We start from the raw sequence: 11,757 nt of genomic DNA, 5'->3' as shown, positions 1-11,757 counted from the left end.
CATATATACAAACATTTGCTTAGAGGAAGACAGTACCATACTCCACGTCGCACAGGGCAGACGTGCTAAGAAACGTATGTGCAAATGTAAAATGATAAAATTTTTTGTGATAATTTGTTAATTGTTTATTTACTATTATTTTTGTTTTATTAGTTTTGTAACCCTGATGACGATTGCCGCAGAGCAGTCGAAATATATTGGTTGAGAAAAAAGAAAAAATCATCAACGGTGTTTTATTTTAAAACACGGACCTCGAGCCAGCTTAATAAGATAGTTATTTGAAGAATAAGGTCGCCAACAAATACAATTTACATAGACGGAAGGCACGCCGTGAGCATAAATCAGCAAACATGGGATATGCTAATATAAAAAACTAGAATGAAAACGCTAAATCAACAATCAACAAATTGCAGCTAATGTCAAAGAAATTGGTAAAAGTTAAATCAAGTTTAAAGTTCCTTATGAAATGTAGAAAGTCAAAAATTATCCCTAAGTTTATAAGTAATTCAACTAAATGTAAGCAATTATTTGTATCTGACTCGGACAAAAACACGGACATAGAAAAATTAGTACACAGACATACGCAGTTTTACCTAATGAAAATTTTAAGCCTGCTGATAAAACAAAAACACAATATATTACAACGATTAAACCAGCGAATAGATCACGTAACACAAAAACTTAGAGAAGAATTGGGTGAGAAAGAATTTATTGAGCTAATGGAAAGGGAGAGTAATGTCGCGAACAAAACAACAACAACACTAAAAAAGCGCCAAGAGTTAAAATTTAATAAAATGCGAGCAAAACGAAACGAAATATTTACTAATAACAAAAAACATGAAGAGTGGTTTATAAATAAAACGAAGTTAGAATTTCCACAAGATATAAAAGCGTTGTTGGCGAAGGGGCCGAAGTTCGGACTACCGGTCGATAATAAGAGCTTCCCGCTGTTTCAATACATAGCGGATGGAGAGGATTTGTTACAAACTATAAAGAATAAAGATCAGCAAGAGGAGGCACGCACAAAACTCTCGCTGATGATAAAAAGTCACACAACAACAAACAAGACAAGTGCAATAGACAGTGCAATTGCAGATACAGTGGAGCAAACAAAGAAATTTCTTAAACAAAATAGTAACATACGAATTTTAACTTCAGACAAAGGTAATAAAACGGTAGCAATGGAAGTCGACGATTACGATAAGAAAATGGAAGAAATTTTAATGGATTTAACTACATATAGGGTTCAAAGACAGGACCCAACATCACGATTGCAGAATAAGAACAACTGCCTAGTAGATAAGCTTTTTAAAATGGATTTAATCACGAAGTCTGAGAGAAATAGACTTACAACAACAACTGCGCTTCCACCCAGAATCTATGGCCTCCCTAAGATCCATAAGGAAGGCACTCCATTAAGGCCAATTTGTTCAGCGATTGGATCACCCTCATATGGTTTGTGCAAATATATTGCTGAAATATTAAAAAACATAACGTCAAATTCTACATATAACATCAAAAACACGCTCGAGTTTAAAGAAAGGATAAATAACACTTATATATTTGACGACGAAAAACTTATTTCGTTCGACGTGTTATCACTTTTTCCGAGTATACCAATACAGCTGGTACTCGATACAATACAAGAAAAGTGGGTAAGGATTAAAGAGTTCACAAAGATACCCAAACAGCTGTTTATGGAGATAACAACATTCTGTATAAAAGAGAGCAGATATTTTAAGTTTAAGAATACCATATACACGCAATTGAAAGGAATGCCGATGGGAGCGCCCACATCCCCAATCATAGCGGATATAATAATGGAGAAACTTTTGGATAGTAGTATGGAAAAATTGCGGTATAAACCTAGGATACTTTCCAAATACGTCGATGACCTCTTTGCCATAGTACGTGAAAACGAGATACAAAATACACTTGACACACTCAACAATTTTGACAAGAATATAAAATTTACTGTAGAAGTAGAAAATAACGGAAAATTAGCTTATTTAGACTCTGAAATAAACAGACGAGGCAATCGACTAAAACTTAAGTGGTATAAAAAAGAAATAGCTTCAGGACGAATTATAAATTTTAATTCTAAGCATCCCAAATCCATGATTGTAAATACAGCATTGGGCTGTATAAGGAAAATGCTACTTACCTCAGACGAATTGTACCACAAGGAAATAAAGAAAGAAATAGTCACATTGTTAAGAAATAATGATTTTCCTAAACACACAATAAGAAGGTTAATGAAAAAAGCTAAATTGCCAAATAACACACAAAAACCCGGAAAACCATTAAATTTTAAGTCGCTGGCCTATGTACCTCAATTATCAGAACGTTTGGTTAAATCTGATTGTTACAACAAGGATAACACAAAAATAGCACATAAGCCGTCCAATACTTTAAAACAATTTTTCAATAAAACGAAGTCAACCATACCAAATATGGACAAAAGCAACGTTGTGTATAAAATTCCCTGTAAAGGCAAGGTTGAGGAAGCTTGCAATAGTATTTATGTCGGTACAACTAAGTCCAAACTAAAAACAAGACTATCACAACATAAATCCGATCTAAAACAATGCCATCAACAAAATAACCACAAAACAGCACTTATGGCACACTGTGCAGCTAGTGGGCACATACCTAACTTTGACGAGACCAAAATAATGCAACAAGAACAACACTACAGTAAACGATTCACTCTTGAAATGTTACACATTATCAACGTACCGACTAACACACGACTCAACTTTAAGAGCGACGTGGACAATTCCGCGCATATATACAAACATTTGCTTAGAGGAAGACAGTACCATACTCCACGTCGCACAGGGCAGACGTGCTAAGAAACGTATGTGCAAATGTAAAATGATAAAATTTTTTGTGATAATTTGTTAATTGTTTATTTACTATTATTTTTGTTTTATTAGTTTTGTAACCCTGATGACGATTGCCGCAGAGCAGTCGAAATATATTGGTTGAGAAAAAAGAAAAAATCATCAACGGTGTTTTATTTTAAAACACAGACCTCGAGCCAGCTTAATAAGATAGTTATTTGAAGAATAAGGTCGCCAACAAATACAATTTACATAGACGGAAGGCACGCCGTGAGCATAAATCAGCAAACATGGGATATGCTAATATAAAAAACTACAATGAAAACGCTAAATCAACAATCAACAAATTGCAGCTAATGTCAAAGAAATTGGTAAAAGTTAAATCAAGTTTAAAGTTCCTTATGAAATGTAGAAAGTCAAAAATTATCCCTAAGTTTATAAGTAATTCAACTAAATGTAAGCAATTATTTGTATCTGACTCGGACAAAAACACGGACATAGAAAAATTAGTACACAGACATACGCAGTTTTACCTAATGAAAATTTTAAGCCTGCTGATAAAACAAAAACACAATATATTACAACGATTAAACCAGCGAATAGATCAAGTAACACAAAAACTTAGAGAAGAATTGGGTGAGAAAGAATTTATTGAGCTAATGGAAAGGGAGAGTAATGTCGCGAACAAAACAACAACAACACTAAAAAAGCGCCAAGAGTTAAAATTTAATAAAATGCGAGCAAAACGAAACGAAATATTTACTAATAACAAAAAACATGAAGAGTGGTTTATAAATAAAACGAAGTTAGAATTTCCACAAGATATAAAAGCGTTGTTGGCGAAAGGGGCCGAAGTTCGGACTACCGGTCGATAATAAGAGCTTCCCGCTGTTTCAATACATAGCGGATGGAGAGGATTTGTTACAAACTATAAAGAATAAAGATCAGCAAGAGGAGGCACGCACAAAACTCTCGCTGATGATAAAAAGTCACACAACAACAAACAAGACAAGTGCAATAGACAGTGCAATTGCAGATACAGTGGAGCAAACAAAGAAATTTCTTAAACAAAATAGTAACATACGAATTTTAACTTCAGACAAAGGTAATAAAACGGTAGCAATGGAAGTCGACGATTACGATAAGAAAATGGAAGAAATTTTAATGGATTTAACTACATATAGGGTTCAAAGACAGGACCCAACATCACGATTGCAGAATAAGAACAACTGCCTAGTAGATAAGCTTTTTAAAATGGATTTAATCACGAAGTCTGAGAGAAATAGACTTACAACAACAACTGCGCTTCCACCCAGAATCTATGGCCTCCCTAAGATCCATAAGGAAGGCACTCCATTAAGGCCAATTTGTTCAGCGATTGGATCACCCTCATATGGTTTGTGCAAATATATTGCTGAAATATTAAAAAACATAACGTCAAATTCTACATATAACATCAAAAACACGCTCGAGTTTAAAGAAAGGATAAATAACACTTATATATTTGACGACGAAAAACTTATTTCGTTCGACGTGTTATCACTTTTTCCGAGTATACCAATACAGCTGGTACTCGATACAATACAAGAAAAGTGGGTAAGGATTAAAGAGTTCACAAAGATACCCAAACAGCTGTTTATGGAGATAACAACATTCTGTATAAAAGAGAGCAGATATTTTAAGTTTAAGAATACCATATACACGCAATTGAAAGGAATGCCGATGGGAGCGCCCACATCCCCAATCATAGCGGATATAATAATGGAGAAACTTTTGGATAGTAGTATGGAAAAATTGCGGTATAAACCTAGGATACTTTCCAAATACGTCGATGACCTCTTTGCCATAGTACGTGAAAACGAGATACAAAATACACTTGACACACTCAACAATTTTGACAAGAATATAAAATTTACTGTAGAAGTAGAAAATAACGGAAAATTAGCTTATTTAGACTCTGAAATAAACAGACGAGGCAATCGACTAAAACTTAAGTGGTATAAAAAAGAAATAGCTTCAGGACGAATTATAAATTTTAATTCTAAGCATCCCAAATCCATGATTGTAAATACAGCATTGGGCTGTATAAGGAAAATGCTACTTACCTCAGACGAATTGTACCACAAGGAAATAAAGAAAGAAATAGTCACATTGTTAAGAAATAATGATTTTCCTAAACACACAATAAGAAGGTTAATCAAAAAAGCTAAATTGCCAAATAACACACAAAAACCCGGAAAACCATTAAATTTTAAGTCGCTGGCCTATGTACCTCAATTATCAGAACGTTTGGTTAAATCTGATTGTTACAACAAGGATAACACAAAAATAGCACATAAGCCGTCCAATACTTTAAAACAATTTTTCAATAAAACGAAGTCAACCATACCAAATATGGACAAAAGCAACGTTGTGTATAAAATTCCCTGTAAAGGCAAGGTTGAGGAAGCTTGCAATAGTATTTATGTCGGTACAACTAAGTCCAAACTAAAAACAAGACTATCACAACATAAATCCGATCTAAAACAATGCCATCAACAAAATAACCACAAAACAGCACTTATGGCACACTGTGCAGCTAGTGGGCACATACCTAACTTTGACGAGACCAAAATAATGCAACAAGAACAACACTACAGTAAACGATTCACTCTTGAAATGTTACACATTATCAACGTACCGACTAACACACGACTCAACTTTAAGAGCGACGTGGACAATTCCGCGCATATATACAAACATTTGCTTAGAGGAAGACAGTACCATACTCCACGTCGCACAGGGCAGACGTGCTAAGAAACGTATGTGCAAATGTAAAATGATAAAATTTTTTGTGATAATTTGTTAATTGTTTATTTACTATTATTTTTGTTTTATTAGTTTTGTAACCCTGATGACGATTGCCGCAGAGCAGTCGAAATATATTGGTTGAGAAAAAAGAAAAAATCATCAACGGTGTTTTATTTTAAAACACAGACCTCGAGCCAGCTTAATAAGATAGTTATTTGAAGAATAAGGTCGCCAACAAATACAATTTACATAGACGGAAGGCACGCCGTGAGCATAAATCAGCAAACATGGGATATGCTAATATAAAAAACTACAATGAAAACGCTAAATCAACAATCAACAAATTGCAGCTAATGTCAAAGAAATTGGTAAAAGTTAAATCAAGTTTAAAGTTCCTTATGAAATGTAGAAAGTCAAAAATTATCCCTAAGTTTATAAGTAATTCAACTAAATGTAAGCAATTATTTGTATCTGACTCGGACAAAAACACGGACATAGAAAAATTAGTACACAGACATACGCAGTTTTACCTAATGAAAATTTTAAGCCTGCTGATAAAACAAAAACACAATATATTACAACGATTAAACCAGCGAATAGATCAAGTAACACAAAAACTTAGAGAAGAATTGGGTGAGAAAGAATTTATTGAGCTAATGGAAAGGGAGAGTAATGTCGCGAACAAAACAACAACAACACTAAAAAAGCGCCAAGAGTTAAAATTTAATAAAATGCGAGCAAAACGAAACGAAATATTTACTAATAACAAAAAACATGAAGAGTGGTTTATAAATAAAACGAAGTTAGAATTTCCACAAGATATAAAAGCGTTGTTGGCGAAAGGGGCCGAAGTTCGGACTACCGGTCGATAATAAGAGCTTCCCGCTGTTTCAATACATAGCGGATGGAGAGGATTTGTTACAAACTATAAAGAATAAAGATCAGCAAGAGGAGGCACGCACAAAACTCTCGCTGATGATAAAAAGTCACACAACAACAAACAAGACAAGTGCAATAGACAGTGCAATTGCAGATACAGTGGAGCAAACAAAGAAATTTCTTAAACAAAATAGTAACATACGAATTTTAACTTCAGACAAAGGTAATAAAACGGTAGCAATGGAAGTCGACGATTACGATAAGAAAATGGAAGAAATTTTAATGGATTTAACTACATATAGGGTTCAAAGACAGGACCCAACATCACGATTGCAGAATAAGAACAACTGCCTAGTAGATAAGCTTTTTAAAATGGATTTAATCACGAAGTCTGAGAGAAATAGACTTACAACAACAACTGCGCTTCCACCCAGAATCTATGGCCTCCCTAAGATCCATAAGGAAGGCACTCCATTAAGGCCAATTTGTTCAGCGATTGGATCACCCTCATATGGTTTGTGCAAATATATTGCTGAAATATTAAAAAACATAACGTCAAATTCTACATATAACATCAAAAACACGCTCGAGTTTAAAGAAAGGATAAATAACACTTATATATTTGACGACGAAAAACTTATTTCGTTCGACGTGTTATCACTTTTTCCGAGTATACCAATACAGCTGGTACTCGATACAATACAAGAAAAGTGGGTAAGGATTAAAGAGTTCACAAAGATACCCAAACAGCTGTTTATGGAGATAACAACATTCTGTATAAAAGAGAGCAGATATTTTAAGTTTAAGAATACCATATACACGCAATTGAAAGGAATGCCGATGGGAGCGCCCACATCCCCAATCATAGCGGATATAATAATGGAGAAACTTTTGGATAGTAGTATGGAAAAATTGCGGTATAAACCTAGGATACTTTCCAAATACGTCGATGACCTCTTTGCCATAGTACGTGAAAACGAGATACAAAATACACTTGACACACTCAACAATTTTGACAAGAATATAAAATTTACTGTAGAAGTAGAAAATAACGGAAAATTAGCTTATTTAGACTCTGAAATAAACAGACGAGGCAATCGACTAAAACTTAAGTGGTATAAAAAAGAAATAGCTTCAGGACGAATTATAAATTTTAATTCTAAGCATCCCAAATCCATGATTGTAAATACAGCATTGGGCTGTATAAGGAAAATGCTACTTACCTCAGACGAATTGTACCACAAGGAAATAAAGAAAGAAATAGTCACATTGTTAAGAAATAATGATTTTCCTAAACACACAATAAGAAGGTTAATCAAAAAAGCTAAATTGCCAAATAACACACAAAAACCCGGAAAACCATTAAATTTTAAGTCGCTGGCCTATGTACCTCAATTATCAGAACGTTTGGTTAAATCTGATTGTTACAACAAGGATAACACAAAAATAGCACATAAGCCGTCCAATACTTTAAAACAATTTTTCAATAAAACGAAGTCAACCATACCAAATATGGACAAAAGCAACGTTGTGTATAAAATTCCCTGTAAAGGCAAGGTTGAGGAAGCTTGCAATAGTATTTATGTCGGTACAACTAAGTCCAAACTAAAAACAAGACTATCACAACATAAATCCGATCTAAAACAATGCCATCAACAAAATAACCACAAAACAGCACTTATGGCACACTGTGCAGCTAGTGGGCACATACCTAACTTTGACGAGACCAAAATAATGCAACAAGAACAACACTACAGTAAACGATTCACTCTTGAAATGTTACACATTATCAACGTACCGACTAACACACGACTCAACTTTAAGAGCGACGTGGACAATTCCGCGCATATATACAAACATTTGCTTAGAGGAAGACAGTACCATACTCCACGTCGCACAGGGCAGACGTGCTAAGAAACGTATGTGCAAATGTAAAATGATAAAATTTTTTGTGATAATTTGTTAATTGTTTATTTACTATTATTTTTGTTTTATTAGTTTTGTAACCCTGATGACGATTGCCGCAGAGCAGTCGAAATATATTGGTTGAGAAAAAAGAAAAAATCATCAACGGTGTTTTATTTTAAAACACAGACCTCGAGCCAGCTTAATAAGATAGTTATTTGAAGAATAAGGTCGCCAACAAATACAAAATACAAAAAAAGAAGAATTTAATTGGTCAAACTGGATAAAAATTGACACTGCTATTTTTCTGTTCACCACTGTATATACATTACTAAAATTTATTATAGTTGACTATTAAAGTGACAAGTTTAAAGAAAACTTAAGTGTTTCAAAAACTAACCGTCTTCTAAAAAATGAACCGGTTCCCATAAATTAACCAGTCACAGGAAAGTCGCCGTTTAGAAAAAAATACAAGTCCATCAAGTTACCGTTCCACAGTACATATGTAACTGGTTCCACAGGAAAAACTGGTTCGATAAGATGTAACAGCTTGCAAAAAAATTTACAATTCCAAGAAGAGTAACTGTTTCAAGAACCGGTTAGGTTCCAAAAGTTGTAACTGGTTCCACAGAAATAACAGTTTGTAAAAGATGTTACAGATTCTAAAAAAATAATCGGTTCCAAACAAGTAAAAATTTCTAAGAGACTAATCGGTTCCAAACAAGGAAAACGGTTCCCAGTAAGAAACAGGTAGCAATAAAGTATTTGGTTTCAAAAAAGTAGCAGGAGGGCAAGTTTTAAAAGTGTAGTTTTGAAAAAGTAACCGGCTAGAAAGAATATTGTTGTCTACCAACCATTGAAAAAAATTTTCTCCAGCTTTCGAAAAATATATAACTCTCAAGTTGATATCCAACACCATTCTTCAATTACTATCCAATATTTGAGAAATTTTGTGAAATTTATAGTTCTCGAGTTGATCTGCAATGTCACTTACAAATTATTCTCGAACCTTAGAGAAATTTATAGTTCTGGAATCTTACATATGAGTCCGATTTGAAAATCACACTTGAGTACAAGTTGAGAACTACCTTTTTCTCAACTTGAGAAACAACACTTTTTGTCATATAAAAAATACGCTCTGGTTCTCATATTAAGCCGCTGCTGACATTTGAGAAATATGCTAGTTCTCAACTTGAGTTCTATTGCTTGAGTTCTAGGCTTGAAGATAACAACCGCTTAAAAAAACTACCGGCTTCTAAGAAGTAAGATTGTTAGCTATTGTACAGATTTCGATGCCTAACGATAGGAGGTTCTTTTTAAGCTTAACAATCAAGTTTCTTTTTTAAGGCTTTTCTCTCAAGTAGACTTTCAAGGCATATCTGCTTGGTTGAAACATTTTTTGTGTACAAAACTCATGTTTATAGGGCAGCTAAATTTTAAGGTTCAAACGAGAAAACGGACCTAAAAATGTTTTCTTTATATTTCGTTGCCTTTATAGAATCTTCTAATTATATATAATTCAACTATCTCAGAAACAGTTTGTTTGGCCACGTGGAACATTTGTTCTGTAAGAAATTGTTCGAGTTAACAGTGTTAGTGTCTAGTTTTGATGGCCAAAACCAATTTCTTTTGTATGAAATATATAGGTTATATATATATATATATAGGTACATTTATGCAAATAGGGCAATAATTAAAACTTATCTTAAAATTAAAATTACAATTTTATTAAAATTTGCATAATTGCAAATATATATACAGTGATGCTTGAAACTTTAGCAATGAAAAAATGCTTATTCAATATTGGCGTAGTCTTAATGAGTAGATTGCAATCGTTGGGGAATTTCTAATGTTTTTTACAATTAAAAGCTGCATTTAAACAAATGAATAGGGGGCAAAATATGCTAGTCAGTATTTTTCTTGTATAGTAACAGCGCTTCGCGAATGGTGTTAAGTGAATGGACAAGCCGAAATAAGCTTCAACTGCTAAATCTGAAGTTCTTTTATATTTCGATTGTGCACTTTTGCATCAAAACTCATTAACATGAGAAATTGTGATGCGGTCATAAAGAAACACTTTGTATAACGCAAATTCAACAAATATTAATAAAATATTGTAACGAATTTAGTGTAATTCCGCTTATTTGCAACCTTCTACTAACGTTCAAATTACTAAACTGTTGAATAAATAACTCCACTATACAATAATGCAAAACGGCATTTATTAAAGTACTTCACAATAACACTTCCACTGCTCAACAGATAGCGTGCTTAGATCAAACTGAATCGTCGTGTCTCAGCTGGTGCTGCTTTTATACTTTTTGGTTTCATCGTTGACATATTTCTAGGCGTTTCTATTTCTAGAATTTGCTACTTGTTTACCAGCTATAAAATTACCAGCTATAACATAACTACAGATGCACGTTATAGCTTCTCATATGCTCGTGTATATGTGAGTGATAGTTCCACCGATGATTGCCCACTTTTGGGAGTATCTCAGATATATGCATGTGTTTGTGCTCTCCGCTGCTTGTATGGACATATGTATAGACATAATGATTGACTTGTTGATGTGCATACAAGTCACTGCTTAGTATTGGCTTAGAGACGATATTATCCCTTAACGTTGCTAATATTCGTCACAATAAAAAATGTTCTTAATAATTTTTAGCTTTAGCCTATATTACGTTTTACGATTCGTGATCAAAACTCATTTTTTAAACCACAACGGCTCTGAAATGGTGGATCGGATTAATTACATATGTGAACTAACGACAAATACATAGTACTTATTAGATCTATTTACTATTATTCGGAGTCAGCGTAAAACATGAACCCCGACGCAAAGTCGAAGAGAAGCTCGTCCTAAAATCTCTTCAGAGACTATCGTGCCTTGAATTTATTTGTTTTTAGTTGCATAAATTTTAGGCAAGACTGTACTTATAACCATTACTGACTTTTAAAAAAAAAACGTCAAAAAAATCTAAAATAACGTTAACGATTCAATTAAAATTAAATGCAAAACTATAAAAATTATCTGACTAGAATTGTCTAGCTTAATGCAGATAAATTAAATTTATATTTTCTTACGGCTTTTAGCCGGCTGTATTATTCTTTTTTTCCTATATTAATTCGTATCTAAACCCGTGACCCTGGCGATTCTCTAAAATCTTTAATTAGCCACCTTCGGCAAAGCCTTATCTCAGATGAAAACCATTCCATAAAAAAATTTTTGATTAGCGCGTTTTTTTGAACTCAAAGATTGGCAAATTTCTAGGTGTATCCACACAGTCACTAGAGCGTACCCAAACCCGACTCTGAAACCCCTTTAGCTTAG

General features: G+C 33.7%; 1 protein-coding gene across 2 annotated transcripts; it reads left to right on the top strand.

Annotated features, from left to right (window-relative positions):
• Window positions 1-388: 388 nt before the first annotated feature.
• On the top strand, window positions 389-6,614 carry LOC137237173 (uncharacterized). Of its 2 annotated transcripts, none has more exons than XR_010948856.1 (2): window positions 389-3,217; window positions 5,727-6,614. XR_010948856.1 is itself a non-coding variant. In XM_067760503.1 (2 exons), exon 1 carries the CDS (start codon window positions 417-419, stop codon window positions 2,853-2,855), a length of 2,439 nt encoding a protein of 812 aa, XP_067616604.1. In that variant the 5' UTR covers window positions 389-416; the 3' UTR covers window positions 2,856-2,860; window positions 2,940-3,077. The 2 variants fall into 2 exon arrangements, 1 of the variants encoding a protein (XP_067616604.1); XM_067760503.1 differs by lacking the exon at window positions 5,727-6,614 and having other exon boundaries at window positions 389-2,860; window positions 2,940-3,077.
• Window positions 6,615-11,757: the final 5,143 nt, after the last annotated feature.

Source organism: Eurosta solidaginis, chromosome 1 (assembly GCF_040869045.1).
Source record: "Eurosta solidaginis isolate ZX-2024a chromosome 1, ASM4086904v1, whole genome shotgun sequence".
Taxonomy (NCBI): domain Eukaryota; kingdom Metazoa; phylum Arthropoda; class Insecta; order Diptera; family Tephritidae; genus Eurosta; species Eurosta solidaginis.
This window is presented reverse-complemented; position numbering and strand designations above follow the sequence as displayed.